Source organism: Macrobrachium nipponense, chromosome 17 (genome assembly GCF_015104395.2).
Source record: "Macrobrachium nipponense isolate FS-2020 chromosome 17, ASM1510439v2, whole genome shotgun sequence".
Classification (NCBI taxonomy): domain Eukaryota; kingdom Metazoa; phylum Arthropoda; class Malacostraca; order Decapoda; family Palaemonidae; genus Macrobrachium; species Macrobrachium nipponense.
In genome coordinates, this window is record NC_087210.1 from 85514599 (window position 1) to 85537858 (window position 23260).

The following is a 23260-nucleotide window of genomic DNA, read 5'->3' on the forward strand; positions in this document are numbered from 1 at the left end:
GAGCAGCACTTCGCGTGAATGTGTGTTTAGCCTTGGGACACGAAACGTCAAATATTTTCACGGTTATCGAAAGGCGCATCAGCGGTTAAGCTGTCACTTCCCACAGCAGAGTCTTGTAGCAAGAATTTCAAGTCTTGCTGCTACAGTGTACTAGTCTTACAAGAGTCATCCGAGTTGACGTATCCACCGCTCATGCTTTCTCCATCCGATGCTGGTACCACCATCACGAGCGGGCGAAAGTTGCCATTTATACTGGAAACAGATGTGAAATATTTATGTTTCCATCCTGGCAGTTAAATTCTCTTGAGTTATGATGACGTTGCAAATAAAATTGCATAAAAGTGTATAATAATCTAACGTCGACCGTTAAATATTTCACAGGCACGTCACCCCGTTGCCATGGCGACCAGGTAAAACAAATCGAGTACACAAAGGGGTCTTTCAACCAAGCAGCAGCAGGTATACACAGTCAGTTGTATGAAGGTCTTCCGTCACACTGCAGTGTTCATAGTCCCCTTTTCGACAGGGCAAGGGGCTACGGCCTCCAGGATTCATCTGGGAGAGATCATTTTCACCGACAGTGATCATTTTCTTTCATTTTTTTTACGAAGTTGTGTAGACCTATAGCGCGCCGCAGTTGAGTCAACTACGTCAAGGATATAAATTTTGTACCAGTGACCCTGACACCTGGACTGCCGCATTCATGAAGGTAAGACGAATTATTATTATTATTATTGCTTTTGTTCATTCGTCACGTGGATCTTTGCTTTGCTTATTGCAAATGCAATAAGAAAATGTAAACAAACGGCTGAACAATATGATTTGTAGTGACGATTTATCTCTCTCTCTCTCTCTCTGATCGTGATGCAACGCCCTTATGCAAATAAGCATGTAATGCATACGGGTTATATGAATAAGTGTTACGCATATGAATACACAAATCTATATAGAGTTCATACGGGCAAATTCCGTGTCCTCACACACACACACATATATATTATATCACAAAATCCACTTAAGAATGTGAGTGAAAAATGGGACTTGGACCAAGCACTTTCGTAGTTTCTTCTACATTTTCAAGCTCACTACGAACTTGAAAATGTAGGATAAACTATGAAAGTATTTGTTCAAAGTCCCGGTTTTCACTCACCTTCTTACGTGGATTTTGTGATATTCTCAAGCACGCGTTCCTTTGTGCTACACTGGATATACTTTATACATTATTATATAATATAAGACATACTTCTACCACGGGAATAACAACGTTATAGAAATGTAAACAGAGTATTTGGCCAACAACAGAGTGAAAGATCTTCCGCCTTCACTCGAAACCATTTCCAAACCCACAACATTAAATCATACGTAGTTTGCTTGAAAATATCTCAAGAACAAAAGGCAAAAGATCTTGCATTGTTCCAAAGTCACGGGACTCCATCGTAAAAAGGTCAAAAGTTACATCGGTACCTCCCCCAAATTGTAGAGTCAGTAGGCCTATACCTTTCGGTCATGTTTCCGCAAAACATCAACGCATCCCTTTCTGCGCTAGGTCTCTAGAGTCTTCTCTAGACCTTGTTTCTGCGTTCCTTGTCCGAGATACGCCCTTGGTATGTGATTATTTCAGCCGGAATCTTCGAAGTTACATAAGGCAGAATCAATCGTATCCTCATCATCTTCTTTACATTTATCAGAAATAATTTACTTCCTAATTACAGAGAGGATTTTCCTTAACTTTTCCTAGTCTTGCGTGATTGATGTTTTGTTGTTTCAGCTCAAATTGCTAAGTATTTAAGCCTTCCATTTCAACGAATTGCTTACGTAATTCGTCATCTCTGTGAAACGCGTTGCCACCGTCACATCTCCCACGCGCTGGCAACCTCTGCAATGAGAGATTTTGAAGTTTTTTCAACACCCTCACAAATAATAACCTACCTGTTTTAAACTTAGTGGCATTGCCTTCACGTTCTCCAGTCAAGGAAGAAGTAACTTTGTTTGTGGAAGGACTTCTAACGCCCACCAGCATCCAAGAGATCAATTATGCACGCACCACTAATGCCACCCATAGGCTAGGAAAATAAATCATTGTAAAAAGATAAGTTTAGGTAAATAAATGTGAATACGAGTTTATTTACTTAAACTTTGTGTTTCTACCGTGTTTTTTTTTCTTAACAATTAGTTTTGCGGTATATCCAAATTATTTGCCTTCTGAATTCTTCTGTCTCCTTCTGCCTTTTTGAAAGGCAGCATCGTACGTGAACTTTCAAAGTTATCGTACAGGTCTTCGATTATCTTATCACCTCAATACAACTGGGGTTCATGCAACAATTTAACCTCCTTTATCCATGCAGCGACCAAAGTCTAATCTTAGGGGACAGTAAATCCCATAGATAAGGAGAGAAACAGACAGAACGATTTCGAGATTGTACAAATGAGATATGAAACTAAATTGCTCCAACTTTATTTCTAACTGTGTGCAGGAGTGTTAAAAAGGCCATTTTTTAAAAATAATTTTAAACAGATTCATGGAAAAAATACTGGAAAATAAGAAGACATTACGATACATTCCACTGCTATTATACTACATTATTATTACCGATGGATTTAAATTACATAAAAAACTATGTTAATCAAAGCCAGAAAGCGTATATATATATATATATATATATATATATATATATTTATATATTATATGCATACATATATATACATATATATATGCATAGCATATATATACATATGTGTAATATATATAATATATATATATATATATATATATATTATATTAAGAAAAACACATATATATGTGTGTTTTTTCATAAATCTCACGAATAATCAGAATGAAATTATGAAAGCTCCGAGGCAATTAACTAATGTGGACAATATAAAATGCATTTCAAGTCTAAGAGAGACCCTAATCATAACGGTTAGGTCAAGGTGAAAGGGTCGATACGGAGAAACTATACTCTGTTTTTTTTCATCTGTCCATCCGCCTGTGGTGTTTTTGTATGGTAACACTGCGTCCCGGGCTTTAGATAGTTACGCTATGTGTAAGTTTTAGGTAAATAAGGATATCTGGTGTACATTTGCAACTGAAAAGGGTTTTAATAATTTACTGTATGCGAATTACACCGTTAATATTCGAAACAGGATATTATTATAATCGTTGAATGTAACTGTCTAAAGCCCGGGACGCAGTGTTACCATACAAAAACACCACAGGCGGGTAGACAGATGGAAAAAAACAGAGTATAGGAATTATACTATAACCTTGCATTGAAGGTCAATGGTCAGCCCTCATGACCACACAGAATAAAAAGGAAATGAGAATGTGACATAATTTGAAAATTCTATCTCTCTCTCTCTCTTTAGAGCAGTGGTTCCCAATGATGAACCTGAGACAATACATATCACGTGTGGATACAGATCCTGATAATATATAATATATAATATTATAATATATATATATATATATATATATATATATATATATATAGCATGGGATAATTACCTTTAGTAAAACGGAGGAAAATAATCTCGCACGATATGTTACGATGAAATAAATTATAGGACTACGATTTCTCACGGCATGTTTAACGAAGAGAAATATATACTTATAAATAACAAATGATTAAATAAAACATGAATTCCCACGGGACCCCTGGCGATCATGAATAAAGATTCGTTGCATTATTCATTAACCTCTATGACATTTAACACCTAAATTTATGATGTTTGTGCATCGAAGCATAATAAACATAACCTCACACTCGTAAGATATTCTGGAGTATATGACCCTTATTATTTGGCGCAATTATTACCGCTTGAATAATTTCGTGAGTTACTCTCGCTATTATATCATTATCGTAAGTGACTGTTATCTCAGAAGGTCGATATTGCTGAGTAATTCTGCCACTCGTATCTTACCTGTGCTTTCACTTCCAACAATCTCCACTCATCCTGACGTTGCCTGTCCCATAGGTCTAATCTACGTAATTAGGTTTGGGTCTTTGCAACAACTCTAGACACTGGTCACTCACTGTTCTCCCAGCGGTTGTGTGGAAGACCTAATATGCAAACAATACATCTTTCCTCATTATTTTATCTACATATGGAACCTTCCGTAACTTCCTTTGACAGATCTCTAAATATACGAGGCATTTTACTAAGCAAGCTTCGAGAATCTTCTGGTATCTTACTGATTAAAACGGAATTATCTGCGTATTCTGTCAAGTTCCTATCGTACCCTAAACTCAGAATTCCCTTACAGCTTAACTACTTCTTCACTAAAAATCTACGAGGAGGATAAGCAGCAGAGGTGGCATAACTCACCCTTGCAGCACTAAATTATTTACTGTTAATTCACTCGACGAAACTCCAACAAGACTAATTTGCTTGTAATGCGTTCTAGAAACCGTTTACTTAACCAGGTGTATTCACTGGGATAACAAATTGACGTACGACTTCCCATAATAAAAAAAAATATTTAGGGGTTTTTTAACTTCAATACAGCTGCAAAAATGCCTTAGGACAAATGTTGGACCCGTGTAAATCCTGATATTTCACAAAGCAGCTTCTCCAGTTTCTTTTTCTTGTCTATTGAGATTCAGTGTACTTACAATTTTATATAAAAGCCAACACACACACATACACATACACACACGTAAGTTCTGATACCCTGGAAACAGGTTCGAATCCTGCTACGGACAGCATAATTAATTCATATTCTTGGATTTGGATTTAAGGCACTGTCACGACATACATAAATGTATCTGGTAAACAGTGACCAACTGATTATATATATACACACACACACACACACACACACACACACACACACAGACACAGACACACACATATATATATATATATATATATATATATATATAATACTTATACATCATATATATATATCTATATATATCTATATATATATATATATATATATATATTATATATACATATATCCTACTGTTTCTCTTGTCTCTTCTGTACTCCACGTGTCATGCCTATGTTGTAGTTGTCAAACATATAATATATAGACTGAACTCCCACGTGGAAAGACTAAGAGAAATGTCAACTGTCAAAATTCGATGAATAATAAGTTTAGCAACTGAACGACTGCGCATAACATCGCTGCACAGCGAGACCCCTTCTCACGAAATGGCGAATGGCATCAATGCACGTAAGACTTTTCATTCTTTGATGGTACTATGGAAACGAATTGATAAGTGTGAAATCAAACAAAGGATCAATGATTAAAGTTTGTCCATAGGAAGTTCTGAGTGAAACCAGCTGCCGTAGCTCAACATGGCAATTTTGGCTCTTTCGGTTCAAGGCTACAAGTTGAACGAAGGCGTTCCTCTGCTGTTTCATTGATTGCATTTAATTTACGGCAACTTCAAAGGATATACACACACCCACACGCTCAAATATATTGACAGCTGCGTAAGAACGATGCAGCATTTATTATTCCTAACGATAATATTTGATGATGATTCACGATTAGTATCAACTCTAGGTCTCATTTCTTGTAACGGAATCACAATTCGTTTCGGCTCGTCCAGTTCGAGGTTACAAGTTGAGTGAAGGGGTTCTTCTGCTTTTTCATTAATTGAGTTTAATGTATGGTATTTTCAAAGGCTACACACACACACACACACACTCGTGTGACAAAGTAATAAAAACGTTACGACATGTATTCTGTATTTGATTTGCGATTAGGGTCAACTCTCTAAGTCTCATTTCTTTCTACGGAATCACAATTTAATGTAACAGTCTTCATTTTCTTGCTCTTAGATGACCTGAGCACAGAAATGGTGAACTATGAAGTTTGTTTCAATGTGTTTACGCTCTCGGCTTCTTCTCCAGAATAAATGAATCAGCTTCGACCTAACTTGGCTCAAAACTTCCTATAAGGCAGAATCAATTGATCAAATATGGACAAGCCTACTTACAAAAATATGTAATTGGGAAATTGCGGTAATAGGACGGCCATTACCCTTCTCTGTAACGCTTCTTTATGTAGGCTGAGTCGTATATATTTTATACACATTAACCTTTAGGCCTATGGACTGAAAACTATGCCTATATGTATGCAAACAAGATTTTTAGGAAAAATCAGGAAAACGGATCAAACTGAAAGACAGAATTTCATAGGGGGGACGTGACAGGAATCAGAGAAGACAGGAGGGGGGGAGGAGGAATTGTTCCGTATGACATACATGCCATGATAGCCTAGGCTTCATCCGTGGTATGTTTTAAATGTGGTACAGTAATCAAATATCATATGCGAACTTACAATGTTTACGAGAAGTCTAAAATCACCTAGTACTATAATATAGAGATTTTTATCATTCAGAGAGAGAGAGAGAGTCATGATCAATTTTAATTCCCTCTTCACTGTTATTCTTCTTCTTATTCTTCAGGAAATGGGTTTGGGCGGAGACTTGGTGGCATTATGGGAAGTACGGCTCAGCGACGGTGTCCACAAAGTGGGATTCGAGCACGGCACGACCACAGGACGTCGCGTTCTTTGGGTCGATGGAGAGGTAACGGAGAGAGAAAGAAAAAAATAATACCTTTATCCTGAATTTTGCATCGATGTTCACGCTTGTCATCGAATATTCAACCCAAATATTTGGTCTGGGCACGTACGTTATAGGTTATCCGATAACCACAGTTGTTTAAGAAGTAAGAGGAATGTCAAAATCCATATCTTCTAAATGGAACGCACCCTTAGGGGAAGAAGATGGTGTGTAGTAGTAGTTGTAATTCTGGCAGGGGGTATGCCTATGAAACGGCTCCCCTGCTCCTGACGTACGATGCAAAAATCAACGTTTTGCATTTTCAATTTTGTTTAAGAAATGGTCTGCTGGATGTTTATAATTCTGTTGCATCGTTTGTTACGATTTTGCTCAGCAATTTTTCATGACTTATTGGGGCGCTGTGCATGAACTTGGCAGTTTATTGCTTATCTAAACCTCAATTTGCTTCCGAGATATATGAATATGGGAATGCGTTCATTTTCGTGTAATACACTAGCTGAATTTCTTTTATATGGTAAATATTAAGCAATGTTACTATATTTAATATATATAATATATATATTATATATATATAATATATATATATATATATAATTTATATATGTATATACATGTGTGTGTATATATATATATATATATATTTTATATATATATATATATATGTGTGTGTGTGTGTGTGTAAACTAAGCCTTCAACTTACTAACAATCAAATTATGTATTATCCATTACCTAAATAAGGTAATCCTAAGCTATTTACAATTACACATGCTTCCTCAATAAGCTATTTGTTTATTTTGGGTGCCAAATTACCGGGAGTTCACGAAACCGGTTCCTAATTAACTGGGGTCAAAATACCGGGAATAAAGTTCTGCGACGTTCAAATACCTAGAACAGACAGAGAGAGAGAGAGAGAGAGAGAGAGAGAGAGAGAGAGAGAGAGAGAGAGAGAAGAGGATAATCCATGTGTCATTGACATCTGAAATGACGTAATTCCTCCCAAGTCGTCAGGCAACATTCCTACCAGGGCCATTGCAAGAAATTTCGGCAATGCCATAATGCAACGTTTGATAATATTCCATCGATATTCTGCTTAATGCTGGTGACTCATCCTAGTCCCGTTTATTATTCTGTGTTGATTCTTCTTAAGAGTGGCGTTACGTCTACCTTATTCTTTTTCTCTCTCTCTCATAGGCCCCTACTTGGTTTAGCAAAATGCCTCCATTATAGAAAAAAATTTATTAAATAAAAGTTGACACCTAAATCTTTTTTATGGCGAATTTTACAACCTCTTCTTTTATTTTATCACTTTCCTCGCTAAAAATAATATTTTTAGGGTCAAGGCTGGGCAGCAAATAGTTCTAAAAACAAATAACCTTGCGCAGGTGATTATTTGTGCTGCAAGCATATAATTCGTCTAGGAAATAGATTGCTGTTATACTATCAAGTCCACGTCTTCTTATGCAAAACGCATTCTTTTATTATTATTATATTATTATTATTATGATTATTATTATTATTATTATTATTATTATTATTATTATTATTATTATTATTATTATTATTATTATTATTAAGAAAATGGATCATACTCATATGGAGCAAGCCTACACTGGCCACTGGCCTGAAATTATGGTGTTTGTTTAAAAGATGCAGAAGATAACAGGAAATATAGAAAGGAGACATCAGTTATTAGATAAGAAAAAGGATAAACTAACAGCTGAATTGACAAAAATAAATGATAAATTAATGAAATACAAGGTGAATTGTCCCGTTACTGAATAACCACTGGTTCCATGCAACGTAAAAACACCATACAAACAAACAAGGTAAATTGTGCTAGGGTAGTAATGTACTGATATACGTGGCGAGTTTATACATACACTCATATAAAACACGCACACACAGATATATATGTATATATGATAGAAATAATCAACACAAACACGTGGGGAACAGAAATAAATTTCCTGATCACATCAGGATCGAACCCACGTCTTTTAAGACGGGATAGCAGCTGTCAACCAGGCCACACACAGTCATAAACAAAAGCTCGTGCCTTGGTTGGCAGCAGTGTCTCGTCTTTCAATTGAAAGACCTGGGTTCGATCCTGATGTGAGTCAGAAACTTATATATATATGTGTATATTTAATATATAAGTATGTAAGTCTGTACGTGCGTTTGTATATATATTCAAGATCTGATGTGTTGTTCACAGGAAAGGATGCGGCACGATTGGATGTTCAAACTGGTCGGCAGCGAAGTGTTCGACATCGGAGATACGAAATGCGTGATCAAGATCGAACCAGTTGGCGGCTTTTCGTACGAATACTCGTTAGAGGTGAGCTCTCTCTCTCTCTCTCTCTCTTCTTACTTCTTTCTTTCCCATTTATTTTTAATGGATTTTTATGCTACTGGTTGGTCTAGAGCTCCGATATTTTGTCGAGATAACTTTCGAATATATTTTTAATGGATTTTTATGCTACTGGTTGGTCTAGTGCTCCGATATTTTGTCGAGATATATTTTTTTTTCTGTAAATAGACAGAGCTATTCAATGAGTGTGTGGGCATTCTGGCTATACGCGTCCATCATTTGTTTGAGAAAATAACATACGTACAGAAGAGTGTTTTGTAAATGAATACACAAACGCAAGGGAAAGTATTTTAGACACGGTAAACAATGTCTTTTTTTTCCTTTGCAAAGTGTCGAATATATATATATGCAAGTTTTTTTTTTTTTTTCTTTTCTTTTGTTTAGTTATCTGCATCGACGGTGATTCTGTCATTGACGTTGTCCTTCAGCAAAGTATGAAGTTTGTCTGTTTCACTATCCAGGACGTATGGTGGGAGAGACACACTCTTCATACTTAGCTAGAACAGGAGTCAAAAAAAGAAAAAAAAAACATCGTCGATGCAGGTAACTAAAAAAGGTAAAATAAAAACAAGTGAAAATAAAATCCATATTCGACAAGTAACCAAAAGAAAAAAAGGGGTGTTAACGAAACCACCGTCGATGCAGATAACTAATACAGAAAAATCGAAAATAAAATCCATGTTCGACAATTCGCCAAAGTAAAAGGGGCGACGAATTATTCCCAAAACACGAACGCAAATAGTCCACACACACACTCACACACAAAAACTAGATAAACAAATTTAAACTTCCTGGCTGGAGGGTAATCAAACTACCAATAAACAACGTGAACTTGAAAGCTTTGCCACCAAGCAGCAACACTTAACGAGAAGCAAATGAAAAGATAAGAAGAAATTGCTTTGGCGAGTCCAAGCGAAAGCTTTTCCCGGGCAGTCAGTCGTCCAGTCACGCGATCTGACCTCCCCCGCCCCCCCCCCCCCCCCCCCCCCCCCCCCCCCCCCCTTCCTCCCCGTCATGCAATCGGAAACCACGAAGGTCATGTCAAGGAACTGACATGGGCAGAATAGCACATTTCTCTCTCTTTTTCTAAACCGTGAACCAGACAGAAAGTAAGCAAGATTATATATTATATATATATATATATATATATATATATTATATATATATATACACATATATATATATATATATATTAGATATTTGCTTATTTGTTTTATTCTTGATTTCAAAGAGAGAAAGAAGAGAGACAGAGAGAGCCAAAGCGTTCCTCCATAATCAAATATTCTATATATACAAATATACATATATATATATATCATATATATATATATATATATATATATATATATATATATATATATATGCAGAAGCCAGGTACTATGTCGTACCTCTAAGTAAATGGGGATACAATCCACAATGAAGTAAAATCCTCTTGTAGTTTAAAATATATATTTCTTGTACAGGATTAAAGCTTTCGACCATCAACTGTGGTCTTGTACACTGAACAAGACCACAGTTGGTGGTCGAAAGCTTTAATCCTGTACAAGAAATATATATTTTAAACTACAAGAGGATTTTACTTAATTGTGGATTGTATCCCCATATATATATATATCTATATATATATGTATATATATATATATATATATATGTATATAATATATATATATTTATATATGTTTATATATAGTATATATATATATATATAATATAATATATATATATATATAGATATATATATATATATATATTATTACAACATGTGTGAGAAAAAAATTATTAATCACTTTAAAACTATAAATAGCCTCTGCGGTACAGCTGTTGGTTTTTTGTTTTGTTTATTTCTTTGTTTTTAATACTTCGTAAATCACTGGGACACGATCCCGTGTGTTATTTCCTGATCACACGTTCTTTGCCAAGCGTTTAGTGCGACATTTAAATATGCCTCGCATTGCCTGTCGGTATGTGAGTGTAAATACAAAGGATTTGAAAGATGAGTGCTTTGTGTCGTCCAGTTTTGGCTAGCTAAGAGTTATTATGGCAATGTATCCATTGTTTTGCAATTAAACGTGTTCGTAACCTCTTCTGGAAACCAAACTATTTAACGAAGTGGTATTATTGTATTACTAATATTATTGCTATCATTATTAGGAAGATGAACCCTATTCATGTGTGACAAGCCCACCACAGGGCCACTGACTTGAATTTGAAGCTTCCAAAGAATATTATGGTGTTCATTTGAAAGAATTTACGGAACGTAATAGGAAACTCAGAAAAAAATGAACAAATAAATAGCTACAAATATTAACAAATGAATAAATAAATAAATAAAAATATTAACGAATTAACAAATAAATAGACAAAAATGTAAACAAATCATAAATAAATAGATCCAAATATTAAAAAATTAACAAATAAATACCTACAAATATCAACAAATGAACACATAAATAGATACAAATATTAACTAATAAGTAGATACAAATATTAACAAATAAATAAATATAAATGTAAACAAATCATTCATTATTACCGAAAACACGGTACTCAATGTATACGGAAAGTAGGAACCTTTTCAAAAAGAAAGATTGTCCTTCCTTCCATCCTTCCTTGTGATAATAAGGCCATTCAGGACCGCTCTCTCTCTCTCCTGCAAGGTCAACGGCAAGAGTTACAAGAGATTCACCGAGAACCAGAGTAAGATTCTGAAGACGTGGGTCGTCCCTGTGGAGGATTCTTTTATGAGAATCGTCCTCGAGCGGGACACGCTAGACGTCTGGGTCAACGGGAAGAAACTGGAGACTGCCGTAAGTACACTCATTCTCTCTCTCTCTCTTTCTGTCTCTCTCGAACGAGAATCTTGTCTTCTCTCTATCTCTCTAGAACGAGAAGCTCTCTCTCTCTCTGTCTCTTTAGAACGAGATTCTCTCTTTTTGTCTCTCTAGAACGACATTCTCTCTTTCTCTCTCTAGAACGAGAAGTCTCTCTCTCTCTCTCTCTCTCTAGAAGGCGACTTTACACAATTGTGAGTGTTTTTTTTTTTAAGAAAAGAAATAATTAAGATACTGTTCTTGTTTGATGCACGGTGTGTGTATATATATATATTATATATATATAATAATTAAAATAATATATATAGATATATATATAATAATATATATATACAATATATATATAATATATATGTGTGTGGTGTGTGTGTGTGTGTATGTATGTATGTATACTAGATATATGATGCATTTATTGCAGTTTTTAATGGATAAGGTTAATCAATCAGTAACTATGATTTTGTTAAAAAAAATATTACAAGTTGCTTACTAATATCATAAACCTAAAAGAAAAAAAAAGTCAAAATTCATACCTTGAATTTCATAACTCATCTTACTGTTTATATTTTCGTCCTTTGAATTTTGGTTACTAACTAAATTCTCAGAAACAAACGTGGTTGACGTATATATGAGCCGTTAGTCATTTGTCTCCGTTGAAACGTGACCTTGCTAGGTGTCACGTGATCTAAAGGTCCTGACCTTATCTAAGTCTATCTGACCTTCTCCAGGGGAAAGCTGGTGTTTAGATCACTCCTTAAGTGTCCATACACATACACTTCTGAGCATTTTGTTCCCTTTCTTTTAACTATTATCACGAACGAATGTCGGTTTCAGTTGTCTAATCTCAAAAAAATATATGTATATCTTTTTATACCTGTACTGGATTGACAATTTCTGCTTCAACATTTATGAATAAATAATGACTGAGAGTGTATTATATACAATAAGTGCATAACAAATCTCTGTTCGTGCACATCCGCCAAAATAATCAATATACATTAGGCAGCGAGTCGTAGAAAGCAGCCTGACTTCAAATGGACGACTCGCGTGTCAAAGGAACGAGCAGGCCAAGATCAGATAAGAAAAAAAAAAAGATAAAAAGATACAGTTGTATTTTATTATGAGCAACTCGACGTCCTCTTCTCCCAGAAAAATAACCGGTGCCACTTTGGCCTGTTACCTAAGTGTCACCTAGTCCGAGGTGCTAGTACTAAATATGGCGTCACCTACTCCGAGGTGCCATAGTAGATTCACATCAACCGTGCATTTGACGTCTAGGCCAGTCCCTTACGACGCTCCTGATTGGCTGTTGGTAAACCAACCACAGGGCTGGAAACGCTAAGTCTCTCTCGAGAGTTCACATGGGTACGGTTTATGTTCCACATCTGAGAGATATGTCTTTCATAAGTATCCCTCAGGAGAGGTGGAACATACATCCTGCCTATGTGAACTCTCGAGAGAGAGACAGAGTTTCCAGCCCTGCGACTAGCTTATCAACAGCCAATCAGGAGCGTCGTAAGGGACTGGCCTAGACATCAAATGCACGGTTGATGTGAATCTACTATAGTACTAAACATGGCGTCACCTACTCCAAGGTGCTAGTACTAAACATAGCGGAAGCTTCTTGGAAGTTGGGACGCCGTGTTTAGTACTAGTCCCTCGGGGATCAAAGTGTTACATACACATTTCTAAATTGTGGGATAAACAAATTATATAAAATAAAATAAACAAAGGTATCTTCGTGCGGCCATCTACTTTACATTTGCCATACAATGTTTCGTACTGCTAGCCACGGTCTAGGTATATATTATACTTAGACCGTGGTGCTCGTACCTAGGACTAGGTGGCGCGTAGATAAGAAACCAAAGAAAAACCAGATAATCTTTGATGACACCGATAAGCAAGCAAATTGCTCCTAACAAATCAAGATGAAGATATTAAGATTCTGATGACGCGGACATTAGAATATATGTGCATACTGTTAGGGCCAACGGTTCTCAGGGGAATGGTATACTGAAGAGTAACAAGAGTCTCAAGTTTGGTCTTCAAAACAAGACGCAATACTCGTAGGCAGTCTGCCAAATGTTAGTATAGTATTATTTGTAACTTTCTGAATTTCACGTTACTACGTATTACAGACAGACGCTCCAACGTATAAATGTTGGTTTCAAATGTCTCTAACATAAGTACCTCGGTGATATAAATGGAATATAGAATTTAGGCCAAATGCCAAGCGCTGGAATGACGAGGTCATTCAGCGCTGAGGGGGAAATCAAGAGTAAAAAGTTTTTAAAGTTATAACAGGAGGAAAACCTCGCAGTTGCACTAAGAAAAAACTGTTCGTTAAGGAAAGTAAGATGGAAGAAGGAGAATACGACCAGAGGTACAGAAAAAGGGAATGAAAGGGGTTGGAGTTAGGGGCCGAAGGGGCGATGATAGATTAAGCAAGGCCTTGGATTAAGCCAGCCTTATGCTGGCACGGGACGCCGCAGAATATTAAGTAATGCCTCATTACACCGCGTGAGGTACACTAACGGAAATACTACAGTAATAAAAAGCACGACGCAGGATTTCGGATATGCATTAAAAGATAAAGAAATTACACAACCTTACGCACAGGTTAATCTTGAACGTATTCAAGAGTAATAAGCATTTACGTCAACACAATGATAACAGTAAGAACAGTTCCTACTAACCATGTAGTAACAGAGGCAGTTAAGAAACCCCTGATTCTACCATACGTATTCCATTCCTATACTCTGTTTTTTTTGTTCATCTGTCCATCCGCCTGTGGTGTTTTTGTATGGTAACACTGCGTCCCGGGCTTTAAATAGTTATGCTGTGTGTAAATTTTAGGTAAATAAAAGGATATCTGGGTGTGCATTTGCAACTGAAAAGGGTTTTAATAATTTACTATATGCGAATTACACCGTTAATATTCGAAATAGGATATTATTATAATCGTTGAATGTAAGCTAATGTAACTATCTAAAGCCCGGGACGCAGTGTTACCATACAAAAACACCACAGGCGGATGGACAGATGAACAAAAAAAAATAGAGTATAGTCACTTCGCACCTTCAAACTCGAGACTGAGTTTGAGCGAAAGCTTTACGTCAAAGGTAACCAGGTATATATATATCTCTCTCTCTCTATCCGTAATCCTAGGGGTGTTACGAAACCCATCCAAGGTAGACACCTTGGAGGAAGGTAGACGCAAGGACGCTGGAAGATCACCTCAAATTTTGGATTTCTTAGATTGCCAGTGGACTTAACCAATCAAGTGATACAGATAAGGAAAACACAAATTCAAAACTCAAATTGCACAATACACACTACAATGAAGGCAGGATCGGCGATCATAATGCAATAAAAGTTTTATTCTCCATCTTCTTTCATTCTTGCTTTAAATTCCTTTCCCTTTTTATCACCTTGTCTCCTCACTTCTCCTCCGCCTCCTTTAACTCTTCCCTCAACTTCAATAAACCTCCCTTCCTGGAAAAGTTTTCCAGGACACCTACAGGCAAGGATTGATTGGCGTTCTCTCTCAAGATCAATCTCTTGATGCGTAAACTTCGTAAATAGTCAGTCCCCAGTGAAATTGGGTAGTCAATACGCCAACTGAATTACCTCCAATCGGAGAGATACATTGGTGTTCCAAACCTTTTTAATTCAAGCATATACACTCTCCAGAGATGAATGACTTTGCAAGTTTGGAGGGTCTTGTGGTCTAGTAGGTCACAGAATGCCTGAGCCTTGGGTATTTTTCAACACACACACACGGAAGTAGGTACAAACTATTTACTTCAATTTGTTTTGCCACCGCCTCTTGGTTTGCGTAAACTGCAGCTGCAAGATGCAAGATGCAAAATGCGCCAAAAATTCAGCGATATCTTTCTTCCGCTAATTCCAGGGGAACTTTCTCCTCCTATCAGTGTTGCTTTCTTCTAATTCCAGAGCAACTTTCTTCCTTCATTCCAAGTTTGCTTTCTTCTCCTAATTTCAGCGTAACTCTCTCCTGCTTTCAGGTTTGCTTTCTTCCACTAATTCCAGAATAACTTTCACCTGCTTGTTCCAGGGCGAGTTCGTGGATGACGGAACGGAAACCCACTTCGACCTGGCGGGTCACCCGGCTTACATCAAGGCGGTCAGCAGCGGGAACAGAAGAGAGGGAATCATCCATTCCCTAGTCGTGGACGACACCGAGATTCCAGAGGCTGTGGAATGAGGAGGAAAAGAGGAGAGAGAGAGAGAGAGAGGAGAGAGAGAGAGGAGAGAGAGAAGAGAGAGAGAGGGTGGCATGGGGGGGGGGGAGGGGGGGGGGGAGGAAGAGGAAAATGATTTTGCAAACGATCGGGGTCACACGTCAATAATCTAGAGAAAAATGTCTGAAAACTATTTTGCTGTATTATTTGTGGCATTGATTTAGCAAGGGTCTCACGATATGGAGAAATATCGACTCTCTCTCTCTCTCTGCATTAGCATAAGTGAGATCACCGTGACAGTTGATTCTGTAGCATCAGAATCTCCAGAGGTATGGCCATTTTGCCGACTGTCATCCTCAAATAAAAAAAGAAAGTTGAAAAAAAAAAAACAATTGTCCTATGGAAACGAATCTTATAATAACTATCCTGGTTTTAGTTTTAGTCTTTATTGTTAATTAATGTTTTTCCATCATGAATTGAGCACCCATTTTTTTCCGAAAATCGGGAGGCAAATGCGTGTTTTTTTATTTATTTATTTATTTATTACTGAGGACACACCTGCGTTCAAGGACGAAATGCGTACGTTCACGGACGACACACACATTCCCGGACGACATACGTTCATGGACGAAATATCTGTACGTTCAAGGACTACGTTCATGGACGAAATATGTACGTTCGAGGACTACGTTCATGAAGGAAATCCGTATGTTCAGGGACGATATACATTCACTGACGAAATACGTTCACGGACGAAATACGTACCTTCACGGACGACACACGCACGTTAAGGCTCTTTTTAAAGAAACAAATAAAAAATAAAGTATGTCTCTTGACACAATTATGTAATAATTTTGATATCCATAATACACAAAAGTAAACAACGACAACAAAATATCTTTGGCAATATTAAGATAAATTCAGTGGAATGGTAATTAAAAAAACTAAAAAAAAAAAAAAAAAACCTTTATGAATTCGAGATTTTTATTATCTTGGTGGTAGTTTCTTTTTTTTCTCTCTGTTGTTGAATGTTAACGCAAATTGCTGTATCAAATCACGTTGTTGTTAAAAGCTGTATGTATTGGTAGACCTAGTTTGCAACGTTGTATATAAGCATCATTCATTCAGATATATTCACTCTATACATTAAGGCATTCAACCAGAATGAAACGACAAACACTTACATATATATATATATATATATATATATATAAATATATATATATATATATATATATATATATATATATACATACACGTACACACACAGACAAACATAATACATAAATACATGCAAACGTGTGTGTAAACATAAGCATATGATAAACAGGGATTTGTACTTTAATGTCTAAATCACAGAGGCTGTGATAGTAGTCAAATAAAACAAACAAACAAAAATAAAACATTATGCGTTTCATTTTTGTCATTACGAACAGTTAAGATTAAGATAAGCAAGTCTCTGGAAAAACAGACAAGAGGTACTTGGTAGCTAAGCGCTCACTCCACAAACACAGTTGTGGGCACACTACGCTGTTCACATGAGGCGCAAAGCTTTATTCCTTTGTTGTTTGCAATTTTGATCGCCTTTAGCTCTAATTTACTTTATAGTACTTAGAAATATATCAGCAACAATAACCCCGACAAATTAAAGCTTAGTTCATTATTATTTCAACCAACTATATGTGTTCATACATATACAAATACTGATATGTGTACCATACCCGCATATTTCACATATACGTTTAGGTATGATAACGCTACGTGGTTAGATTTCTAGATCATCCACTGGGTGAGCTTTGACATCCATCGCTTTCCGGGTTAACGACATTCTTCATTTTCAGCGCTAACCTTATATGTTCCCCTAGCTTCTTGATAGGAGATTTCATGGTCTCTAAAGTAATGTCAAGAGGTGAATAATATCACAGAACAGCTTCTGCTCTTCTTTGGGTTTTTATCATTCCGTCTACTAAATCAAATCTTTTGATTTACATCCCTCTCTACGTTTCTCATTTCTTCCAGTATCAACTCTAACTTTCTCTGACACGCAAAGTGGGCGTCTTTTGAAGTGAAGGTAACAATAATAATCAGACTGACTCTAGTAGATCAGTTTATTTCACTTGATACACAAACTCTAATTCGTTTGGGATATCTTAGATTTCAAATACACGCTGGTGGAATTTTGAGGTCTGTTGTTTCTGGCTTGGTCTCTTTATATTGTTATTTAACTACTGAACTTTGCGTAGGCTACACATTTAAGACAATTTGTTACGAGTAATGAGTCCTATTAGCGTTCAAAAGCTCAACTTGGCGCAACGCTTTCGCGTTCAACTTGAAATGTCATGTGTAAACAGGTCGTTCTTTTAGAATTAGACTTTCTCATGTCGGGCATATCTAATATTAAGGGAAATATTAACTCAAGCACATTTTCCTTTTTGTATAATTATCAAAATCCTATAGAATAGTACAGGAAGGACTAATGTGTTACATGAGATAGCCAAGATTTCATAAATTAACACCAAAATACGTTTTAAATTAACTTTAGCCTAGCTAAGTACTTGGCATATTAGCGTATAAGCTCACCATAAACACACCCGTTACCCAGACTCAAAAAAGTACTGCTCAAAACAAACTTTAATCCCTTAACAAAGACAAGTTCTTACCTTACAAAGGAGCTAATCACATTCAGTAGATAGGCCTACTTATTCAATAGAATTTATTTTCCAATAAAACCTGTCGTATTGCACTTCACACGAATTTAGAAACAACTAATGTAACAGGCAAAAAATAACCAATCTAATCCATTCCAATGAGGGGGTGGTGGTAGTAGTAGTATTAAGGATTATAAATTTGGAACGGCTCTCCCTCTAATTAAAATGAAACACTATACCTTTAAGGATATTGCAACAAAACACAGCAGTTAAACCGTGCTTTCATTTTGCCAGGAACTTGAAGGGTCAAAAGATCAATATCAAGAGTTATGTTTACGAAATTATCTGTGCACCAGAAAAATGATATTGATAAACACTATGACATTTAGCGAAACTGTTACGACAATCTGAGCTTCGATGAAAAGACATTTTTACCAGTCCGATAAAAAAATACATTTTCTCTTTCTTCCTCCGGTTTGCCGCCATTTTTGGGAGTTTGAACGAAAGAGGAAAAGTGTCGAATTCACTACAAGTATTATTCGACGCTGTGTGTGTCGAATCGCTGTGCATACCCAGCTGGTCTGATCTTGACAGTGACGTCGTTGAGAACCAGCCAAGATGAATCGTGAACCCAGCGAATGGTCTTGGCTTCCCTGTCGGCGCTGGTGGGGAACGGCGCCGTCAACGTGGTGTAGTAACAGGCGTTGAACCACCATCCCCCGCTGTTCGAAAGAGCGCAGGATCCCTTGCTGTAGTTGTCGTTGTCGACGTCTGGGGTACTGAAGGGCATTCCGTGGTGCTTGCCCTTAAAGGCGTCGTTGGTGACGTTGCCTGAAAACCCGTCTACGATCAGGCGGTAGGAGCGCGTCTCGTCCTCCACCCTGGAATAATGACATTAATAGACCTACTATACAGTGACTTCGACGCGAATGATGTTAATCACTTTTCATACATTCGTAGCTTACCTGAACGTGTCGTATTCTGCGTAGAAACTTCCGAGTTCGATGTCATTCATGACGAACTTGATGCTGTAAGGCTGCCTGTAGGTGAGAGAGTGGAGGAAGGACAAGGAGAACCACCATTCTCCTTCAGCCGGGTCGCCGAAGCCCGCCGAATATTCAGCCCAAGATCTTGAACAAAAGAGGCGGGAAAGAATAAATACATTCTACAGAAGCTGTTTGGGTGGGTTATCTATAATGTCCTAACTTTGCCATGTATCGGTTCATTGGAAAGAAATGCAATTGCAACGACCTTCAACTGTACTAGACAAGCAAGTGAGTGTGCTGGTGCACCGAGCCTTTTCAAAGGTAAACCATCACCAACACTACTACTACTATACCTGTTGAAATCCTCATGTCCGAAGTCTGTTTCCCTCCGACGTAAGATGACGGTCCAACCTCCTTCAGTTACTTGTTGACCATCTCCCATGTCACACCATGCGCTGACGCTGTTCTGTGTAAGTCCGTGTGAACAAACATTTTCTATCGGTATTTATTTAAGACTTGTTTTTCAATTTAAATAGATTAACACATTTGATTAAGAATTTACGACAAGATAGACTTTGAAACAGTAAATACATTCATCTATTACACCAGTCCTTCGTTATTTAGTGGATATTTCATAATTAGCTTACTATAGATGCTATGGAAGGTATTTAAGAAAATAATAAGGGTATTAAAACAATGAAACATAATAAAATAGTTGTGCCACGGCCAATTAAAAAAAGCAAACCATGGGAAAGAGAACTAAGGGATATTTCAAACCCAACCAACCTTACGGTCCAAACTGGGATAAATTTGATAAACTCCAGACCCGGCGTCGTGATGATGCCAGTGGATGTCGGAACAATCTCGAGGGAGATATGAGGGCGTATCACGAACATCGGCAATCACAGACTGCATCTCCTTCCATCGAAGTTCCTTTGGAAATAAAAAACAAATCTCACACGTATATAGGCACGTAGTACATGCATGCATGAATGTCTTTTCCTGTGTTCTAACAGCGTACAATCAAAAGGCCTTTAAAAGCACTTTAAGCTAGTTGCAACCATATATTCCGGATGCCACAACTGCATCCCTGATCGCTAGAGTATTTATATGGTATATGCATACATACATAAGAATTGTATGTGTGTGTGCACATTTGGAATAACGTGCGATATAAGTGTTTGACAGATATATATATGTATATATATATATTATTATATCTATCTATATATATATAATATATATATATATATGTGTGTGTGTTGTGTGTGTGTGTGTGTGTGTGTGTGTGTACAGTTTAAAGCGCTAACAGATACATAGAAAACTTGTAAGGTTATGTAAGCAAAATTTTAGTTTTCTCTCAGTGACTAGAGTTACGAGGAGTTACAAGGATTAGGATGTCTCAAAGACTTGTTAGTCCATCCGAGGAGACATTGTGTGCTCACTTATCTGCAGGAGCAGATTTTCCTGCTCATCCACAGTGTCCTAATGATTTTGTCTAGCTTTCTTTTAAAATCTTCCACACTGTTGCTGTTTACAACTTCTGGTGGCAGTTTATTCCACGTGTCACATACCTTGTATGTAAAGAAGTTCCCACAATGGGATGTGTTGTATCTCTTCATTTCTGGTTTCCATCCATTATTTCTTGTCTGGGTTTCGTTTAACGTAAATAGGTTACGTGACAGTGGACCAAACAGTTTTGTTTACGAGGAAAGCTTTGAGTATTTTCTGTGGAGAGAGAGAGAGAGAGAGAGACCCATGGGGAAATCCTGGTCCTTTTTCTTATTCTGGATTCTCAGAAAATCAGATGGAATCTTTCCTGTAATCTAAGAAGCATACGAATGCAGATCCAAGAGCTTGCTTAACGGAACATGCGCTATAAACTTGTTTTAAACATAAAAATACGTGCAAACATCGTGCGAAATAAATAAAAATAAATCATAAAACACTTCCTTGAGATAATTCACATACATATTTGTGTGCATGCATGCGTTTGTGTTTGTATTTATCATTGTTTAAAGGAAGAAACGAAACAAATATGCCCTCCACACAAACAAAGGGCCAGTTCATGTCACCAGAAGCGACTCTGGTTTACTTGGGTGGGGATGGGGATCTGTTGGAGTGAGTGGTGGTGGTGGTGGTGGGGGGGGGAAGGGGTGGGGATGGTGAGGGTAGAGGGCCAATCTGGCAGTGCCTTGAAGGTAACCAGACGATGGAGAGGGACAAGTTATCTGCTCTTCTTCAAAATGGCCTCTCCTTGTTTGGAAGGGGAGAAACATAACAAGGAAGGGTAAGAGAAAGTCGTATACCGACTGGTAAGTTTGTGTATGTGTATATACTATATACATACACACGTATATATAAGTATAAACATACATGGGTATGTACTCGTATAAATGTGTCTATGTATTATATGTGTTTGTTGCTTTCTAATAAGCAAATGTGCCCTTCTTTAAACTTCTTTTCATTAGATCGCCAAACAGAAAGAGAGAGTCGGAAATAAACCGAGGAAATGTCACGTTACTGTATTTATTTAAAATATTTAACGTTTTGCAGAATGGAGACAGGCAAAAAGAAGAAAAAAAAAAAGTTTTGCTCTCACGTGGTCAGTCAGTATCGAGTCACAGATTAGGGTTGCTTTACCTTGTTATAACATTTTTTCTGAAGTTAAAATATTGTTGATGTTATTATTATTAAAATAAGCAAGGACTGCCTTTGCTATAATAATTTTCTTTTTCATAAAAATCGTCGTTGTAAAATTAATAACAATACTAAGATTTTAAACTAACCTGTTGTTCGAGGAAATCTGTCGTCAGCTGAGACCCGTTCACTAGCTCCGTCACTTTGTTGACCAACAGAACGCAACTTTCACCTCCAGCTGCAGAACTCTCTGGAGAGGATGACGAGGAGAACCCGGCGTCGCCGATCTCCTCCACGATTTTAGACAGGTGCTTCTGGATGTTGTCCAGTTTCGACTGACTGGCACTCAAGGAGGACGCCAGTTCAGTCAGGTGGTTAAGTATGCTGTTCTCTATGTCCGTCAGTTTCCCCGTGATGTGGTTCGTTATCGCCGACTCCATGTCGCCTACGTAAGTTCCCGCCGGTAGAGCTAACGCCCCTCCGGTAGCGTTGGAACCTGGTCCCGTGCCGGCGCTGACTAGGGCGCTGATTTTCACGTTGATGTGTTCGATCAGCTTATTCTCCAGGGCGTCCAACTTCACCAGGATGTTCCCTGAGGCTTTCGCTATGGCGGCCTCGTTCTCCTTCTTGATGGTGTCTCTATAGAAGTTCTCGATCCACGCCGTCACGCCCTCCTTCACCAGGTTGACCTGCCTGTCTGGATCAGCCCCAGGACCCGCTGGCGACGTCGCTAAACCGGTTCTGTTGACCTCCGACAGGAGATTACGAAATTTACTGTCGATGTGCGATTCGGCGTCTCGAAGGAACTGGTCCATCTGCGTCTGGAAGCCTTTGAGGACTTCGCCCGAGAGGGAATTCATGCGCTTCCAAACCGGTTCGAGGGGGTCTTCCATGGGCGTGGCGTCGTAATCATCGCAAACGACGGAGCTGAGAACGCACAGAAATAGCAAAGTACCGAGAGATATCATTTTACCGACAAGTACGACTGAGATGTATCGAGTAAAATCACTAGTCTCAAAGTTATCCCCGTCAGGAAACAC

General features: G+C 37.6%; 2 protein-coding genes across 2 annotated transcripts in view; one reads left to right on the plus strand and one right to left on the minus strand.

Moving 5' to 3' along the window:
- Positions 1-282: 282 nt before the first annotated feature.
- Positions 283-15994, plus strand: LOC135196414 (fas apoptotic inhibitory molecule 1-like). The gene is made up of 5 exons (XM_064223219.1): positions 283-709; positions 6423-6545; positions 8758-8880; positions 11571-11720; positions 15820-15994. The coding sequence occupies exons 1-5, from the start codon at positions 704-706 to the stop codon at positions 15967-15969; spliced, it is 552 nt and encodes a 183-aa protein (XP_064079289.1). The 5' UTR covers positions 283-703; the 3' UTR covers positions 15970-15994.
- A 2042-nt stretch (positions 15995-18036) lies between these two features.
- Positions 18037-23260, minus strand: part of LOC135196415 (fibrinogen-like protein 1) — a 5325-nt gene continuing 101 nt past the window's right edge. The window contains exons 1-5 of the mRNA XM_064223220.1: positions 22370-23260; positions 20367-20513; positions 19934-20046; positions 19560-19724; positions 18037-19475 (exon numbers count right to left, since the gene is read on the minus strand). The exon at positions 22370-23260 is cut by the window's right edge and continues 101 nt beyond it. Coding sequence (XP_064079290.1) covers positions 19130-19475; positions 19560-19724; positions 19934-20046; positions 20367-20513; positions 22370-23188 — 1590 coding nt within the window. The 5' untranslated portion in view covers positions 23189-23260 and the 3' untranslated portion in view covers positions 18037-19129. The remainder of the gene's footprint in view (positions 19476-19559; positions 19725-19933; positions 20047-20366; positions 20514-22369) is intronic.